The sequence below is a fragment of the Narcine bancroftii genome, chromosome 2 (assembly GCF_036971445.1).
Source record: "Narcine bancroftii isolate sNarBan1 chromosome 2, sNarBan1.hap1, whole genome shotgun sequence".
Lineage (NCBI taxonomy): Eukaryota > Metazoa > Chordata > Chondrichthyes > Torpediniformes > Narcinidae > Narcine > Narcine bancroftii.
This window is the reverse complement of record NC_091470.1, coordinates 197,118,018-197,136,887: the sequence shown is the minus strand read 5'-3', so window position 1 is coordinate 197,136,887 and position 18,870 is coordinate 197,118,018. Positions and strand designations below refer to the sequence as shown.

Here is an 18,870-nt window from a genome sequence, read left to right as displayed (position 1 = left end):
CCTGTCTCCCCCTCCCTCTCTTTCTGTATCTCCCTTCTCTGTCTCCCCCCTCTCTCTCTCTCTCTCTGTCTCCCCCCTCTCTGTCTCCCCCTTCTCTCTCTCTCTGTCTCCCCCTCTCTCTGTCCCCCCCCCTCTCTCACTCTCTGTCTCCCCCCTCGCCCTCTCTGTGTCCCCCCCTCCCTCTGTCTCGCCCTCCCTCCCTCTGTCTCGCCCTCCCTCCCTCTGTCTCGCCCTCCCTCCCTCTGTCTCGCCCTCCCTCCCTCTGTCTCGCCCTCCCTCCCTCTGTCTCGCCCTCCCTCCCTCTGTCTCGCCCTCCCTCCCTCTGTCTCGCCCTCCCTCCCTCTGTCTCGCCCTCCCTCCCTCTGTCTCGCCCTCCCTCCCTCTGTCTCGCCCTCCCTCCCTCTGTCTCGCCCTCCCTCCCTCTGTCTCGCCCTCCCTCCCTCTGTCTCGCCCTCCCTCCCTCTGTCTCGCCCTCCCTCCCTCTGTCTCGCCCTCCCTCCCTCTGTCTCGCCCTCCCTCCCTCTGTCTCGCCCTCCCTCCCTCTGTCTCGCCCTCCCTCCCTCTGTCTCGCCCTCCCTCCCTCTGTCTCGCCCTCCCTCCCTCTGTCTCGCCCTCCCTCCCTCTGTCTCGCCCTCCCTCCCTCTGTCTCGCCCTCCCTCCCTCTGTCTCCCCTCCCTCTCTCTGTCCCCCCTCCCCCTCAATGTCTCCCCCACCCCCTCTCTGTCTCCCCCCTCTCTGTCTCCCCCCTCTCTGTCTCCCCCCTCTCTGTCTCCCCCCTCTCTGTCTCCCCCCTCTCTGTCTCCCCCCTCTCTGTCTCCCCCCTCTCTGTCTCCCCCCTCTCTGTCTCCACCCCTCCCTCTCTCTGTCTCCCCTTCCCTCTCTCTCTCTGTCCAACCCCCCTCTCTCTCTGTCTCCCTTCTCTCCCTCTGTCTCCCTTCTCTCCCTCTGTCTCCCCCCTCTCTCTCTGTCTCCCCCATCCCTCTCTCTGTCTCCCCCTCTCTCTGTCTACCCCCTCCCTCAATCTCTGGCTCTCCCCCCTCTCTGTCTCCCCCTCTCTCTGTCTACCCCCTCCCTCTCTCTCTCTGTCTCTCTCCCCTCTGTCTCTCCCTCCTCTCTGTCTCCCCCCTGTTTCTGTCTCTCCCCCCTCTCTCTCTGTCTCCCCACTCTCTGTCTCCCTCTCTCTCTCTCTCTGTCTCCCCTCTCTCTCTCTCTGTCTCCCCTCTCTCTCTCTCTGTCTCCCCCGTCTCTCTGTCTCAACCCCTCTCTCTTCCCTCACTCTTCACCCCCTCTCTCTGTTTCCCCACCTCTCTCTCCCTCTCTCCGTCTCCCTCCTCTCTCTGTCTCCCCCCCTCTCTCTCCTCCCTCCCTTTCTGTCTCCCCTCTCTCTTTCTCTCTCTGACTCCCCACCCTCTCTGTCTCCCCCCTCTCTCTGTCTCCCCCTCTCTCTGTCTCCCCCTCTCTCTGTCTCGACCCCACTCTCTGTCTCCCCCCTCTCTCTCTCCCCCCTCTCTCTCCCCCCTCTCTCTCTCTCTCCCCCCTCTCTCTCTGTCTCCCCCCTCTCTCTCTGTCTCCCCCCTCTCTCTCTGTCTCCCCCTCTTCTCTGTCTCCCCCCTCCCTCTGTCTCCCCCTCTCTGTCTCCCCCTCTCTCCCTCTGTCTCCCCCTCTCTCCCTCTGTCTCCCCCTCTCTCCCTCTGTCTCCCCCCTCCCTCACTCTGTCTCCCCCCTCCCTCCCTTTTTCTCCCCCTCCCTTCCTCTGTCTCAACCCTCCCCCACTCTTTCTCTCTCCCTCTCTCTCTGTCTCTTCCCCCTCTCTCTGTTTCTTAGACCCATCTCTGTCTCCCCTCCCTTTCTCTATGTCTCCCCCCTTTATCTCTCTGTCTCCCCTCTCTGTGTCCCCACTCTCTCTCTGTCTGCCCTCTCTCTCTCTGTATCCCCCCGTCTCTCTGTCTCCCCCCTCTCTCTCTCTTCCCCCCTCTCTGTCTCCCCACTCTCTCTTTCTGTCTCCCCCCTCTGTCTCCCCCCTCTCTCGCGCTCTGTCTCCCCCCTCGCCCTCTCTGTCTCCCCCCTCCCTCCCTCTGTCTCCCCCTCCCTCCCTCTGTCTCCCCCTCCCTCCCTCTGTCTCCCCCTCCCTCCCTCTGTCTCCCCCTCCCTCTCTCTGTCTCCCCCTCCCTCTCTCTGTCTCCCCCTCCCTCTCTCTGTCTCCCCCCTCTCTGTCTTTCCCCCTCTCTCTCTGTATCTCTACCCCCCTCTCTCTGTGTCTCTTCCCCCCTCTCTCTGTGTCTCTTCCCCCCTCTCTCTGTTTCTTACCCCCCTCTCTGTCTCCCCCTCTCTCTCTGTCTCCCCCCTCTCTCCCCTCTCTCCCCTCCCTCTCTCTCCCCCTCCCCCCTGTCTCCTCCCTCCTCTCTCTTTGCCGCAACTGTATCCCACACTGTGAGGCCACCGGCGAGGTTGCTGTGGATAGAGCTCTTGTAGAAGGTCGCCTTGCCCGCCTCAGTCTTCTCTGGAAGTGCGGTTGCTGTCACCCCTTCCTGATAAGTGTGGATATGTGGAATGTCCACGATAGGTCACTAGACCAGTGAACTCCAAGGAACTTGGTTCTCTCCACTACAGAGTTGTTGACGTGTAGTGGAGGGTGTCATTCCCTGGTCCTCCTGAAGTCCACAATCATCTCATTTGTCTTGTCCGCGCTGAGCACCATAAGTTGAGGTCAGGAGGTTGTTGCATAGTCTGTAACCTTCACTTGTCTGGGGGACGCGTTCTACCTGCTGTTTGGGGCACCCCCAAGACCCTCTGTACCTTTCGAGCGAGATCGTGACCTTCTTCCTTGTAGTCATAGATCAGTGGGTGGTGGTGGTGGGGAGATGAAGTTGGCCCTCATCAGAGTTTTAGTGAGGAAATCAGGCCCTTCAGCTCGACCTGACCCAGCCAACCGAATTGTCTACTTAAGCTAGGCCCAATTGGCCTGATTTGGTTACACCCTTGGCCTGGTTGGCGTAGCGGTTACAGCACCAGTGATCAGGGTTCAAATTAAGGATTTTGTACAATATCCTCGCGTCTGTGTGGGTTTTCTCCGGGGGCTCCAGTTTTCTCCCACCCTTCAAAATATACCGGAGGTTGGGGGGAGGTTGTTGGTCATTTGGGGGGGCACAGGCTGGTGGGCTGAAATGGCCTGTCTCCATACTGTATGTTTAAATAGATTTCCTACCCATGTAACCTTCACCATGGCTATTGAATGTAATATAGCGCCCTGCATCTACCAGCTCTGGTTGCTGGCTCCATCCACCCACCATGTGTCTCCCTCTCTTTAATCTTTCCCCTCTCATTTTAATCGTTGCTCTTCTAGTTCTCCACCCCATGACCCCCAGGTCAAAAAGGCCATCGATTAACGACCCTCCTGACCTACAGGGATCTCTGAGTTTGTCCCTGATGGGCCAGCTGTTTCAATTCTGCGCCCTACTCCACTCCCCACCCCCACTCCCCATCCCACCCGTAAATTGGGGGAGCGGCCCTGCACTAATGCCTGCCGATCTCTGCCTGAAATCATCCCAATGACCGCAGCTACCCGTGGCCGCAAATTCCCTTGGGCTGAAGGACATTTGCTGCCTGTGCCCTCTCGTCTCAGACCCCTCTCCCACGGGCAACAACGACCTCGCCACATCGACACCCCCCCCTCCCCCAGTTAATGCCGAGCGGCTCCTGGAGATGAGCAGTGCTGACAAGCGCTGGAAAAACTCGCTAGGTCCATGGGCCGTGACCAGGGCCTCCCCTTGGTCGAGGTAAAGGTGGGCGGGCAGGCTCCTGGCCCCTCTCTCTTGTTTAACTCTGGTTGGGGAAGATCCTCAGTGGAAGGGAAATTGAACAGCAGGCCAAAGTGGTTGCTCTTCTAATAAGAACTAATAATCCACTGTTCCGTCTTGTTCCCCACCCCCTCCCCCCACCTTTCCAGGTAGCGTTTGGATTTACAGAATTTACGAGCCCAATTACATCGACAAATTGTCGGCTGACTACTGCGATAAGACCCTGTACCTCTTTGCTTTCTGGCTTATCACCGTCGTTTACATCATCCTCGGGATAACTCTGGCCTTTGGGGCCTGTGCACTAATCTGTGCCTGCATTTTGAGTGGAAGCATCCTCTTAACGCAACAACAGACCTAAGAATTCCACCACCCACTTCCCACCTTGGGCCGTTTGTCCACCCTCTACTCTCCAGACCAAAGAATCCCCCCCCACCCTTCACTTCCCACCTTGGGCCGTTTGTCCACCCTCTACTCACCAGTGTCTTGGACTCAGGGTCATTTGGCTGCATTTGGACACTTTTACAAATCTCTGCACCGTCCGTCAACGCTGAGTGATTTGGCTTTTTTTTTGTTTGGAAAAATGATTTGGAGTTACTGGGATCAATTTAACTTCAGTTGTGAGGCCTTGGTGTCTAATCTAATTAAAAAGAAGCGATTGCTATTAGACCTTTGCTAGTGTGGTTTAACTACCATTACTCACCTCATTCTGGGGAATCTGGGTGGCGTTGGGTTTATTTCTAGTGGGCGAAACGTTTGGATTTGAGAGCTCGGTAACAGGCCATTCAGCCAACGCTGAGCTACAAGCCTCGGTATGGTTTTGAAGGGTGGGAGGAAACCGGAGCCACCCTGGATTGGGGGGGGGGGACCCGCGCAGGCACGGGGAGAGAGTACAAACTCCTGACAGTTGGCGTGGGGTTGGAACCCAGGTTGCAGGCAAAGGGTTCGCCATGAACATTTCTGGGTCGGAGAAACCAATTAAAGCACGGAAACGGGCCCTTCTAGTCGGCACCGAACCAAGCCGGAACCCTAACCCTCTAGTCCCGCCGACCTGCCCATCACCCTCCCATCCACACACCTATCCAATTTTTCCTTCAATGGCAACATGGACCCTGCTGCCACTACTTCTCCCGGAAGCTCATTCCACGCAGCCCCCCCCCACTACTCTGAGTGAAGAAATCCGCCCCCTTCATCTCACATCTAAACTTCCCCCCCCTCAACTCTTTCCGTGCCGTCCTTGCGTGACCCTGATTGTTATAGATAGAGAATTTGGGTTAAAAAGGGTTTAAGTTAAAATGTGATGATTAGTCATAAAAGGGGGCTAACCACTAGAGTTTAGCTGGAAAATGTTACAACAGACTTGCAACAAATTTAACTACAGAGAGACATGCAGGAGCCAAAGATTGATAAAGAGTGAAAAACAGAATTTGGTGTGAGCAGAGGTCATGAATGATCGTGGTGTGCGTGACTAACAGTAATCAGGATGATTCTACAAAAACTAACCAATTAAAGCAGTGTAGTGGAGATGCCGAAGGACAAGCAAATTGTATAAAAAACAATGCACTGTATGTATCAGGGCTCGACTTGGCAAGAAGCCGGTTGAGTCCAACTCTGCAGACTTGAGAATAAAGCTTGTTGTGTCACCGATCTTAAAGAGACTCATTTGTGAGAATTTGTGTTTCTGACACTGACCATCCTCTACCTCATGACCTGCTCTATCACTCTGCCCCCCTCCCCCTGCCAATCTAGTTTAAGCCCCCCAAGCCCGGAGCAGCATTAAACCTACCTGCAAGGATACCGGTCCCCATCCAGGTGCAAACCGTCCACTTCGGAACAGGTCCCACCAACTAAAGGGTGTTAATTGGATGTGATAAGGGGAGAGGTGAGAATTGATTATATCCCTTTGGGCTTCTTCTGATGGATTCTCCGCTAAGAAATGCCCCTGAAGAAGATAAAGCGACCCTTTGACTTGCCGTTCTGATGCGCATCTGAGAGCACTCCGGCTCCTGTCCCTTGCGTTGTCAAGTTAGGGTGGCTGGCTGTCAGCTGGGACATCCCCCGTCTGCCAGTGCAGGAGGCCGCGGGCACTGAGGTCAGCAAAGAAATGGGAAGGGTAAAGCGATACCCAGCTCAAGGACTTGAATTACTGTCTCAGTTTCATTAATAGTTTTGAATTTTGATGGACTGCAGGAAAGAAGAATCTCAGGGCTGTTCTGACAATAAATCAGAATTAAAAATGAGTCATAAAGATGCATTCTACATTTTTTGTTGCACCTGTCAATCAACGCGAATGGGGGCGGGCACATAGCGGAGTAATTGACGTCTGAAGAGCGAATAGAAATTCAGAGCTCAGCCAAGAGAACTGGAAGGAATGATCGATGTCTGCGTGGGCCTATGAAAACGGCCGGCAGGGATTGACGTCCCAATAAACCAATCAGAATTCCGATATGTCGAACCTGGCAGCGAATTAAATTGTGCCATTGGGGTGGGATGAAGTGGAAAAGACCCAATGGTCAATGCGTTCAGAAGATTAGAATGTCAAGCGACGAGGTTACCCACCAATGGACGTCGAGAGGCGGAATCGGTCTCAGCGAATCCGACGGGCCCAGGGGCGGCATAGGAATAGATAAAATAGACGTGATAGTCACCAATGATAGTGCGGGACTGGTACACACGGCAGCGAATCAACGGGAGAGGAGCACGCTGGGGGTCAGATGATTTGGACAGTGGCGCAGGCGCAGTCGGAGGACTCTGGGAGGAAGGAAGCGGTGGCGGCGATGGTGAGAGGGGAGGAGAGGGCGACGGGGATCGGGCTCCGGAGACAGAGACCGGGGAATCGGGCGCGGGGTGTTCGCGGGGTGACCCCGTCCGGGGCATCATGCACAGCAAGATCCCACAGAGACCTCATTTGGACCAAGGTGCACAGGAAGATCCCACAGAGTGTGCCTGGGGCACCACGTGACCTCAATATGACTTCGATGCACAGGAAGATCCCACAAAAGGGCCTCATAAGATACTAGATGCACAGCAAAATCCGATAGAGAGGGACCTCATTAGGATCAAGACGTACAGGAAGAACCCACAGAGAACCAACGGGGCACCACGCACAGCACGATCCCACAGGAAGTCAATCTGGGGCAATATGCATAGGAAGATCCGACAGAGCGCTCACCTGGGACACCATGAACAGGAATATCCCTCAGAGATGGTCTGGATGGCCCAATTGTCCTTTGCATTTTAGCAACCCACAGCCCAACTCTCACACACGCTAGTACAAAATTGTCAGCATTGCATGCAACCCTGAGATTTATTTTACCATGGGCTGGGCTTTGTACTTTCTACACTGGTAACTGTACTCATCAGGAACTGTCAACAAACTGCATTTTTGTTATAAATACACAGTAATTAAAAACAAGTCCACTGTAATAGACTCGCGTCTTAACTGATCCCGTGTAAAAGTCAACTCCCCCCCATCATATTTTTGGCCAAGTCTGCCCACCCATCCGAGATCCCGGTGCCCTGACCGTAGATCCTTGACCAGCCCGCCCACCTGCCTGCCCATCCGAACTGGTGCCCCAACTGCAGATCCTTGACCCGACTGTCTGCCCATCCGAGCTCCAATCGCGGACCCTAGCCTTGGCCGCCCGCCTATCTGAACTCCTGATGCCATGTATGCCCACCCAACACCTCGATCATGGATCCTTGCCTCGGACCCCATCCATTCAAATTCCCAACACACTCTGGATCCTTGCCTCGGCCACCTACCCACGGGAGCTCAAGAATTCTCGAATGCAGTCTTACCTGGCCATCCAAGTTCCCGACAGCTTGAACATCTGACTATGGTCAAAAGTTCATCCTGTGTGAACGTTGACACCCCTCAAATTTGACCCAAAAAATTGGTCCAAAAATCTTGGCAATTACATGAGTATGAGACCTTGAATGAATCTTTGAATCCTGAAGAGTATTGAACCTGGTGGTGTGGGTCTTGTGGCACCTACACCTCTTTCCTGATGCAGCAGTGAGAACAGAGCATGTGCTGGGAGGTGTGGATCCTTGATGATCGCTGCTGCTCTCTGATGGCAGTGTTCCCCTGAGATGTTTTCGATCGTGGGGAGGATTTTGCCTGCAATGTCCTGGGCTGTGTCCTCTACCTTTTGCAGGGCTTTACACTCAGGGGTGTTGGTGCCCCCATATCAGACCCTGATGCAGCACTATCCACCACACATCTGTAGGGGGGGTTTACCAAGGTTTCTGATGATGTACTGAACTTCTGCAAACTTTATGTTCACATCCAGACTACCGCTTTAACTCAAGGGCTGGAGAGGATTCCTGATCAGCTGGGCTACCTGGTCATCAGTGAAGATGGAGTGTTGTCTGTAAGTCTGACGTGATTGTCTCCCTGGGCTGATCTGGGATTCCAGCTCTGCCCCCCTTCCACTTCTGGCCCTTTGCCAGCCTCCTGTCGTGGTTTGATTGGCTGAGCACCTGTCTGTGGATCCAAGCCATAGCTCCTGCCACCTTCTAGCCACCTCTCCTACCTTTGCCCAGAACCCTAACACCATTTCCCCTTGATATATTTTCCACCTCCCTTTCCATCTGTACTCTCAGTAAATGTCCTGACCCGAAACGTTGACTGACGGTCTCTCCCCACGGACACTCGTTGTCAGGGTTCCAGTGAATCTCTAAATATAACCAGTTTGACTGGATGAAAACTCCCAACAGCAACCCTGTCCTCTCTTTATTCACCAATTCATTGATTAGATAACATACCCCCTGTCCTCATCTTATTCCCCATAACCCATTGAGTTGAATTCATGTTTCTGCGGGAACCCCATCCTCATTGATGGAGAGGCTGTAGAGAGATATAGATAGGTTAAGTGAGTGGGTCTGGTAGATGGAGTACAGTATTGGTAAATATGAGGTTACCTGGTTTGGAAAGAAAAATGGAAGATCAGATTATTATTTAAATGGCAAGCAATTGCAGCACGTGGCCTTGCTGAAGGACTTGTAAGTGCTCGTACATGAATCACAGGTTTGCAGGTGCAGCCGGCTGTCAAGAAGGCCAATGGAACGTTGGCCTTCATCGCTGGAGGGATTGGACGTGCGAGGGAGCAGGAAGGTTCTGCTGTGACTGTACACGGTCCTGGTGAGGCCGCACCTGGAGAACTGCGTGAAGTTCTGGTCTTATTTGAGGATGGACTTGCTTTGGAGGTGGTGCAGAGGAGGGTCACCAGGCTTTATTCCAGAGATGAGGGGGTTTAGCTTATGAGGAGAGATTGAGTCGTCTGGGACTGCACTGGCTGGAATTTAGAAGAATGAGAAGGGGCCTTTATAGAAATATTTAAAATTATGAAAGGCATAGACATGATTGAGGTAGGTAAGTTGTTTCCATTGGTGGAGGAGACCAGAACCAGGGGACACCGCCTCAAGATCTGGGGGAGTAGGTTTAGGACAGAGATGAGGAGAAACTGATTTTCCCAGAGGCTGGTGAATCTGTGGAATTCGCTGCCCATTGAAGCAGTGGAGGCGACCTCAGTAAAAATATTTAAGATAAGGTTGGATAGATTTTTACATAGTAAGGGAATTAAGGGATATGGGGAAAAGGCAGGTCGGTGGAGATGAGCCAATCATCAGATCAGCCATGATCACATTGAATGGCAAAGCAGGCTCAATGGGCCAGATGGCCGACTCCTGCTTAACGCATTAATTAGATGATATTTGTCTGCAGCAACCCTGCCCTTCCCTTGTTCCCTGTAATCCATTTAATTGGTCAACATATTCCTAAAGCAATCCTGTCCTCACCTTGTTCCCCCTAACCCATTGACTGGATGACACACCCCTGCAGCAATCCTGTCCTCAACCTTATTCTTCATAACCTATTGACTGGATGACATACCCCTGCAGCAATCCTGTCCTCACCTTATTCGCTGTAACCAATTGACTCGCTGTAGAATGAGTCAGCCCAAATGCGGGCAGTTGGGATGAGTGTAGGCTCGGCATGCATGGTGCTGAAACCAGGCTGGTAATTCCAGTCCAAGTCTGCATGCGGTGGGTTTCTGGGTGCATGGGTACCAGTCCTCAGCGCCGCGACTTGACCTGCTCCTCTGTGCAGTCAGCAGGTGAACTGGAGAACGACGAGCACACTGCTGGTGTCCTCATGCGGATGATGCAGACCGCTGTCAAGCTTTGCATGAACGGCAGCACCGACCCCTCCTTTAAGAGACTATCGGGTGAGTGGAGCAGAACCCACCCCCCTCCCCCCACTCGCGGTGGGCCCCTCCGCAAGGTGCACAACGCTCACGGTGAACTGACCGAGTTCGGAATCGGCTGGCCCATGGGAGTGGTGGAAGAGTGGGGGAGGGGATCGTTCTGGCTGGAGGGCCGTGACCAATGGCATTCCCCAGGAATTGGGTGCTGGGGCCGTACGAATGACGAGGATTAAAACATAGGTGGGAAGAAGAGAACGTTTGCAATGACACCAAAGATCAGTGGAGTTGTGGGCTATCATACAAAAGGATGCAGGACAGTTATAAATATAGGCAGAGAAATGGCCGATGGAGTTTAATCCGGACATGTATCGGGAGGTCAAATGTGAGATGAATATACACGGTTAAATGGCAGGACTCAACACCACAGATGTTTAGATTTTGTTTACAACCAATTCCAACCACTGAAACATACTATCCCAAGTGAACCTACAACCCTCTACATTTTGGCGGGTGGGAGGAAACCCATACAGAAACGAGGAGAATGTACTCCTTAAGAATCAGATTGGAACCCAGGTCACTGGCGCTGTGATAGCATCGCGCCAACTGTGCTGCCAAAGACAGAATATGGTCTGCTTGGCTTCATTGGGTAGGGTAATGAGTACAGGTAGCCCTCAACTTCAGTAACGGTGGTTTGAATCCGTACTGTACTTTGAATTTTGGCTAGGCTATGATATTCAGCATCTCCCAACAGCCCTGTTTCAGTCCCCGCACTGATCCCACTGCCCCGCTCTCCCCACAGTCCCATGTTGGTCCCACACACTGATCTTTCTGCCCCACTCTTTCCCGACAGCTTAGCATCGGTCCAATGCTGATCCCACTCTCTCCTAACAGTGCCTCACACTGATCCCACAGCGAGCTGAACCAACTGACTTTAATAGAACTCTCGCACGTGCTTAAATCCCTCAGAACCTGATGATGCCTGGGACTCCCCGGGACCTTTCTGACGTCAGCCACCAGGCTATGGGCTTGTGCCACACCTGGAGCTCTCACAGTCAGATCTGCCGCGGTGAGCCAGTTTGCCTGCTGCGTGGGCAAGCTGCTACACCACACAACCCCACCCCCCCCGGCCAAAAGTGTTGTTTTCTCAGGAGCATCGGAGACGAATTTATTAAATGAGAAGGATTGACTGGGTGGACAAAACCTTTTAAAAAATGTCACAGCCTTGAGTTCAAGGTGAGGAAAGGGTAAAGGCGAGAAACACAGAAGCCTGCAAATGTTGTGATTGTTGTAAATATACAAAAGTGCTGAAGAAACTCAGCAGGACCTGCAGCTGAGGCAAAGATACAAGGCCCTTCGTCAAGGCGTGAGCAAAAATCAGGCAGGTGGCTGAATAAAAAGATGGGGAAGCGTAAGGGAGGTGTCTGGAGCAAGCGTGTTTCATGCACAGGATGGTGGGTGCCTGGAACGGGCTGATCGGGGTCGTGTTGGAAGCAGACTCAATGAAAAGTGGCTTTATAGAAGTGAAAAGGATGGGGGGGGGGTCACACGCTGGGGCGACTTGGTTAGATGCAGACGTTGTTCCTGCGTTCTCCCTTCCCCTTGAGTCGCTGTTTCCAAGAATTAATTTGGTGGGTGGGGGGGGGGCGGTTTCATCTCTTGCAGTGGTGTTCGGAGAGCACACCTACATGGCCACCATCTCCGGGCAGAAGGTGTTCGTTGTCAAGAGGCATAACAACCCACACGAGGCAGTTGAAGTGTGAACCGATCACTGGAGCAGGCTGCTCCCTGTCGGACACCAACCGCCCCTCCCACAGGACACCCTCCGTCTTCATTACCACCGCCTCCCTCTCCGCGGATCAAGCAACAACTCCTCTGGCTCGCTCGACAATCACCTTCCCTTTGGTGTAAAACAAAATCCTTGGACTATTATACTCTCCCGGTTTCTATTTTGTGGAAAATGGTGCGTCTACACTTCTGAGCAGGGGCTTGGAAGGGGGGAGAGGCTCGTGGAATGTTGTTCCTGTTTGCTTGCAAGGTTAAAATAAACCTCTCGATGTGCACAATCGATCGCGCTGTCTTATTCTCCATTGCTGGCGAGGACATAGAACAATACAGACCCTTGTTGTGCTGACACATATATTTCTATATAAAAAAAATAATAACCCCCCCCTACCCCATAACCCTCTATTTTTCTTTCATCCATGTGTCTAAGAATCTCTTAAATACCCTCAATGTTTCAGCCTCCACCACCATCCCCAGCAAGGCATTCCAGACACCCACAACTCTGTGTACAAAATTCCGAACTTCCTTCGTTTCCTACACACGCCCTCTGGTGGTTGCTATTTCTGCCCTGGGAAACAGGTACCGTCTGCCCACCCTGCCTATGCATCTCATAATCTTGTAGACCTCTATAAAGTCTCCTCTCATTCTTTCACGCTCCAAAGAGAAAAGTCCCAGCTCTGCTAACCTTGGGGTTAGGATTTCCTGTTTCCCAATCCAGGCAGCATCCTGGTGAATCTCCTCTGCACCCTCTTCATATCCTTCCTGTAATGAGGTGACCAGAACTGAACACAATACTCGAAGTGTGGTCTCACTAGAGATTTGTAGAGTTGTAACATGACCGCTCTCCTGAATTCAATCCCCCTATTAATGAATCCCAGCATCCCACAGGCCTTATTCACTATCTTATCCCTTGAGGGATGTATGGATTTGGACTCCAAGGCTCCACTGATCATCCACACTCCATTAACCCTGTACTCAGGCTTCTGGTTTCTTTCTAAATTGCAACAGCTCACATTTAGCCGGATTGAAATCCATCTGCCACTTTTCTGCCCAACTCCGCATCCTGTCCATATCCTCTTGTAACCTTTGGTTGAGTTAGCATCTGACTACATATAGCATTTGACGAAACAGCATCCTTCCAGACCACAGTGCATGCATAAAAACACTCTCACAGTACATAAACATAGAGGTCACGTCAATAATCTACATATATGAAATATGTATACAAAACCATATAATTACAGTATCTCGGCTCTTCTAGCCTGCCCTGATTTAAGTGAACTCCACTAGTTCCACCAACCTGCTCCCTGCCCATAATCCTCCAACCCCCTCACATTCGTGTACTCATCCAATGTCCTCTTAAATGACAGAATTGACCCTGCTGCAACCACCTCTTCCGGAAGGTAATTCCATTCAGCCACCCCTCTCTGAGTGAAGAAGCTCCCTCTCATGTTTCTATATTGGGACGATTTACTCACTTACAGGATACCGTTCATCACTCACAGCAGCCATTCCCCCAGCCTGGTGGACCTGATTTGGATGCACTTGTCCCTCCCTCCTGATGGTAGTGGGTCAAAGATACTGGATGCTGTGTGGGAAGGGTTGCTCCACTGTGAAATCTCAAAGTTCTTCGCTCTTCGAAGGGAGTGTGGTGAGAGCCTCTCACGGCTCCCCCCCCCAGACTCCCTATGCGCTCAAGCTCGAAGCTGTCAGTCTGTGCCCCTCCCCGGCCTTTTAATTCAAGTGCCTGCCTGCTTTTTACTCACACCTTGAAGGGCTCAGGCCTGAAACGTTGGTTATTTATCTTCATCTGCTATGGACGCTGTGACACCAGCTGAGTTCCTTCAGCGCTTCTATATATTTAAAGGAACTCCATGCAGCTCCATGCACACACACATAGTGGGGAGTGTAAAGTTCCTCGTTCACTTAACTGGTGACCTATTGTGAACATACACCTCCTCACTTGTCAGGAAGGCACAACAGTGGCTGCACTTGGTGAGAAGATTGAAATGAGCAAGGCTACCGGCCACAGAAATGTCAATCCGCTACAGGAACTCTTATCAAGAGTGTCCTGGACCTGCATCACCACTGCAGAGAAATGGATCGGAGGTTCAATCCATAGGACCATAAGAGGGCAAAGAGGATCACTGGAGTCTCTCTTCACATGATCTACCGGGATCGTTGTCTGAAGAGGGCGTGCAAAATCATCAAGGACCCTTTCCACTCCTCCTGCACATAGCATCTTTCAGCTGCTCTCGTCGGGGAGGAGATCCAGGAGGATCAGAGCCAGCACCACCAGGGTGAGGAATGGCTTCTTCCCACCGGCAGTGAGAACGCTGAACGACCAAAGAAACTGCTCACACTGACCCTCCGAGACTCTAACCCTATAACCACACAGAAAAAAGGCCATTCAGCCCCTCTAGCCTGTGCCGACCATCATCTCCCTAGTCCCATTGACCTACTCCCATTCCATAACCTTCCAGGCCTCTCCCATCCAGGTATCCATCCAATTCATTCTGAACACACACGAGATGGCAGCTCATTCCTTAATCCTCTCTAAACAATGTTTAGTTACTTTTCTTTACTGCACAGAAGAAACAAATTCTGGCCATTGAACTTTGTGACTGTGCTGCCAAATTACACCCAAATTAACCTACAACCCCGTTCGTTTTTGAAATGTATATCTTGTGTCTGTGTGTTATGTCTGAATGCGTGCTTGCGTTTTGCACCAAGGACTGGGGAACGCTGTTTTGTTGGGTCGTATGGTGATGAACGTGAACAGGCAGAGTCCCTCCCCGAACAGTTTCTGCTGGTAACATGGCTCTTGGGGTTGTGGGTGGGGTCACTGCCTTGGTGCTGCGGAATTGTGGAGTCCTTTCCCTACACAGGTCCCATCTTCTCAAGGGTGACCCAGCCCAGTCAGTAAGTGCTGGACTTGCACTGACACCCGTTAATAAAACACATTAATAAATCCTACAAAACTCGAGAGGGCGTCGCAGGGTGTGCCTGCCTGTCTGTGTAAGAGAGCAAAACCATAGATGAGGGAAATTTATTTCTAATAGCATAACATACCATACAATACAGTAACCAACACAGAGCTGCAATACCCACTTAAACGGAGCCACAAATTCTCATTTCTCAGTCGTCTGATGTTACCATGACACTTGGTAAACCATGATAGTCAACAGCCTAGTCTCAAACACACAATTCCAGTTTCCTGATTGTGAAATCAACATAATAAAAGCAAAATAAGTTACATTTAAATAAAGTGCATTGCATTAAATTCGATCATTTAAAAAAAAATTCAAGGATGCTCTTCTCCCACGACCTCAGAGCTTGGATGCTCCTGGATGTGTGGGATCAGGAATTTTTCACAGGAGGGTTCTTTTTCACTTTGCAGAATTCACTTTGACTTGCCCTGCAGTGGTGCATGGTCTCTGGAGTGTGGCCAACTCGAGGGGGGAGATGCATGCCACCCCTTCCTTCCCCCCTTCCTCCTCCAAGCCCATCGCAAGACTGCTGTTGCCCATTCTTGCAGGTGTTTGCTCTGTTTTCACAAGGTCAAACGGATTTGGCAGGAGAGGGCCCCTTACCAGGACTGAGGGAGGCCGGGACTCGTTTTTTAAAAATAAGACATCCAGCACAGTAACAGGCCCTTTCGGCCCACGCCACCCGATTACACCCAATTGACCTACATCTCGGGTACACTTTGAACGGTGGGAGTAAACTGTAACACCCAAAGAATGTACAAACTCCTTATGGCTAGTGCTGGATTCGAATCCCAGTTGCTGGCACTGTAACTGCTATGTTAAATGTCCTATCCCTTCTCCCTGGAATGTTGGAGGCTGAGGGACAATGAGGTCTATGAAATCGGGGGGGGGGGGGGGGGGGGGGTGGGGGGGGGCTAGGGAGGATAAAATGAATGGTCACAGTCTTCTATGTGGAGTAGGGAACTGTGGAAAAGAGAGAGGACATGGTGGGAGTCAACTTTAAACAGAGGAACGGGCCGAGAATGGAGACATTGCACACATTGATTTAACATTCTCAAGGGCCATCTCAGGCTCCAAACATCTGTCTGCACCTTGTCCCGGGGTAGGGGCAAAATCTGGGACGACACTGGCAGAATTACACCCCCACCGATTACTGGTTCAATTCACAGTGGGAAATCTGTGGACCCAACGATCAAGTTCTGATCCCAGAAGCTCTTGGTCTTGGCAGTAGTGGTGGTGGAGGCTGGTGCAGGAGGGAGATTCAAAAGCCTCAAGAGAGGGACAAGAGGAGATGGACCAGGATGTCGCCTGGATTGGAGAACGAAGGAGGAGAGACTAGGGCTTTGGTCTTGGAGTGACAAAGGAAGAGAGATAGTGCAAGATTATGAGGGGCTTCGATAGGGCGGATCTGGGGAGACAACAGTAAACGGAGGACATGGAATGCATTGCCGGGGTGATGGTGGAGGTTGGAACATCAAGGGGTGGGGTGGGGGGGAGAGTTAGATTGTTGTGGAGAAAGCTGCACATCACTGTGCCGGAATGTTTTATGAGCATTAATACTTTCATAGTGGGGTTGGGACAAAGGACACGCACAAGAAAACATGAGGAGTCTGACAAAAGCATCAACGTTAAACAGTGATGCACAGGAATTGGCACTGGAGCAGTGTCTGTCCATTTATTTTAAACCTAATCTTACATAGTCCTTTTTATTTACTGGTGGGGTGGGTGAGATGCCTCTTTCTGCCCGGTTTCCTCATTTTTTAAAAATGGGAGTTAACAGAGGGACTGGCATTTATTGCCCAACTCCAGTGGCACCCCCACCCCTCCGACATGACCAAGAGGCTCAACTGGCCAAGGTCCGTGGAATCCTAGGCCACGCAGGAGGGACTCAGCGGGTCCCGACCCTGGGGAAAGCCTAAAGGCGTAGGGTGCAGATTTAAAAGAGGGAGGGGGTAAGATTTCAAATGAGACCCGAGGGGCACAGAGGGTGGTGGGTGTATTGTAGGAGGTGTTAGCGATTATGGAGAAGAGAATTTGGACAGGAAGGGTTGAAGAGGATCCCAGGTGGAACACAGGCAAATGGTTGATGTTGGCCTATGCATACCATGCATACAGCATGGTTACAGGCCCCTCTGGCCCACGAGCCCATGCTGCCCAGTTACACCCAATTGACCTACAACCCTCGGTAGGTTTCGAAGGGTGGGAGGAAACCCACACAGGCACAAACGTACAAACTCCTTACGGACACCGGCTGGATTCGAACCCCAGGTCATTGGCATTCTAACAGCGTGGAGCAAACCACCCTGCTGTTTCTGGCCTGTGAAACCCCTGGGCACCTTCTGGATCTTGGACCTCCTGTCACATTGGCACAATGTAATGTCTGGTAGGCTGGAGCGCCATCCTGACGGAAAATGGCAAAGGTGTAGCTGGCTTCTGGCCAACGAGACTTGATCAGATCTTTTCTCTAACTGTGGGAGGTGCAACTGTAAAGGGGAGCACAATGCTCCCTCAACCCATGAAAGCAATCAGCTCACCGTCTTTGTAATACTGGATTTGTGTCTTGCCCCCAACGACAATTTGGTCTGTTGGGCAGATGCTCTATGACTCTATAAAGTACTAGCAGAGCATGCCTGAAGCTCAAAGCATCGAGACAACATTGTTGAGATTGTGCAATAATTAAATTAAAAAGACTGCCAGGATGAGGAATAATCGCTCTGTGACTTAGCCAACTTCTCCCAGTTTCCCCAACCACCACCCCTCCCTCCCGCACAGATCCTCTCCGTCCACCTGGCTCCCCTCCAGCCCCTACTTCACGGGCTCCACCACCAGCACCTTGCACTCCCGCTTGGCAATCTTGTCCACTGACAGTACTGTCTTCTCCGAGGGGAGGTAGAGAGGTCGGCCGATGGGAGAGCCCACCGGCGGGGTGATGGCTCTTCGCTCCATCACGCTCCCGGTCCTGTAGGGGAGAACGAACAAGCGAGGCACAAAAATGAGGGCGAGATGCGTGGTGAGAGCCAGTCGTCCAGCCGGACCTCTGCTGGAGTTGCACGGCACTAGAAACAGGCCCTTCAGCCCAACATCAGTACTGACCAAGGCACTTAAATATGCTAGACCCATTTGCCTGTGTTTGGCCCACATTCTTCCCCATGTGCCTGTCTAAGAGAAATGTAGGCATTACAGTTCACTAATTCCTCTGGTAGCTCGTTCCACAATGCAACTACCCTGCAAAGAAGGTTCCCTTTGCCCCTCTTAAAGCTCTCCCCCTCCCCTCAGTATTTTCCAATTTTATATCTCCATTTTTATACATTTTTGAATGTTGCTATCATGTGAGACAGAGCAGGAAAACAACAAGGAGAGTGTTAAACTTTTCTCTTCAGTTTGGTCGACTTATGCAAACTTAACACATACAAATCTATGCTCTATGGACTTGGACTCTCTACCTGGGGAAAAAGACCATGACCATTCATCTCATTTCTGCCATTTAGAGATCAGGATTTGCCACTGACCATTTTTGTACCAATCCAAGTTTTGACTCTCCCCACATTTCCAACGTGACATATGTTGGGGGTGGGGAGGTGGAGGGGGGAAGAATTACTTCCAGAGGTTGGTCATGGCTCACGTCGACTCCAGCCAACCACAACCCCATTCTAATTCGCTGTGGTATGGAGGGTCATGTGACATGCCCAGCAGCCGCCTAACAGGGCGATGTCCCACCCACACTGGTCCCATCTGCCTGTGCCTGGCTCCTTATCCCTCTTAACCTGTCCTGTCCATATCAAGCCCACCCACAGGTTAGCACACACCCTGCGATCGGCTCCTTTGAACGTACGCACACCTTGCCATGGGCTCCTTTAATCACCATATTTATTTTGGGCGTCCCTGAACCAGCCCCTACAGCTTTCGGTACAAAGCTCGACATCACAGGCACCAGGCTTCACTCCATCGAGGACATCTGCAAGAGGTGGTGTCTTAAAAAAGCAGACTCTACCCTCAAGGACACCCACCCCCCAGGCTAAGCCCTCTTCACTCTACTATAATCAGAGGAAAAGGTCCAGGAGCCTGAAGACGAGCACCCAGCAGCATAAGGAAAGC

The 18,870-nt window shown here is 51.9% G+C and overlaps 3 protein-coding genes and 1 long non-coding RNA gene across 6 annotated transcripts in view; 2 read left to right on the top strand and 2 right to left on the bottom strand.

Moving 5' to 3' along the window:
• The window catches only part of LOC138754924 (transmembrane protein 272), a 27,493-nt gene extending 22,045 nt beyond the window's left edge, over positions 1–5,448 (top strand). The window contains exon 4 of the mRNA XM_069919950.1: positions 3,947–5,448. Coding sequence (XP_069776051.1) covers positions 3,947–4,155 — 209 coding nt within the window. The 3' untranslated portion in view covers positions 4,156–5,448. The remainder of the gene's footprint in view (positions 1–3,946) is intronic.
• The window catches only part of LOC138754925 (uncharacterized), a 19,340-nt gene extending 13,273 nt beyond the window's left edge, over positions 1–6,067 (bottom strand). Inside the window, exon 1 of the long non-coding RNA XR_011351958.1 lies at positions 5,764–6,067. This is a non-coding gene — a long non-coding RNA (uncharacterized lncRNA). The remainder of the gene's footprint in view (positions 1–5,763) is intronic.
• Positions 6,068–6,465: 398 nt separating this feature from the next.
• Positions 6,466–12,068, top strand: lamtor4 (late endosomal/lysosomal adaptor, MAPK and MTOR activator 4). Its single transcript, XM_069919949.1, has 4 exons — positions 6,466–6,574; positions 8,090–8,170; positions 9,907–10,024; positions 11,666–12,068. The coding sequence occupies exons 1-4, from the start codon at positions 6,509–6,511 to the stop codon at positions 11,761–11,763; spliced, it is 363 nt and encodes a 120-aa protein (XP_069776050.1). The 5' UTR covers positions 6,466–6,508; the 3' UTR covers positions 11,764–12,068.
• Positions 12,069–14,818: 2,750 nt separating this feature from the next.
• trappc14 (trafficking protein particle complex subunit 14) overlaps positions 14,819–18,870 on the bottom strand; it is a 38,422-nt gene continuing 34,370 nt past the window's right edge. For all 3 annotated transcript variants that reach the window (XM_069919947.1, XM_069919946.1, XM_069919948.1), the window contains one exon: positions 14,819–17,734. In XM_069919947.1, the coding sequence (XP_069776048.1) occupies positions 17,581–17,734 (154 nt within the window). In that variant the 3' untranslated portion in view covers positions 14,819–17,580. The remainder of the gene's footprint in view (positions 17,735–18,870) is intronic.

Bases quoted from the DNA above. Each gene is read 5' to 3' on its own strand.
- lamtor4 (XM_069919949.1), top strand. From the start codon at position 6,509: ATGATTTGGACAGTGGCGCAGGCGCAGTCGGAGGACTCTGGGAGGAAG. The intron at 6,575-8,089 runs GTGAGAGGGGAG...GTTCACATCCAG, and splicing joins AGGAAGCGGTGGCGGCGATG to ACTACCGCTTTAACTCAAGG. The intron at 10,025-11,665 runs GTGAGTGGAGCA...CATCTCTTGCAG, and splicing joins CTCCTTTAAGAGACTATCGG to TGGTGTTCGGAGAGCACACC.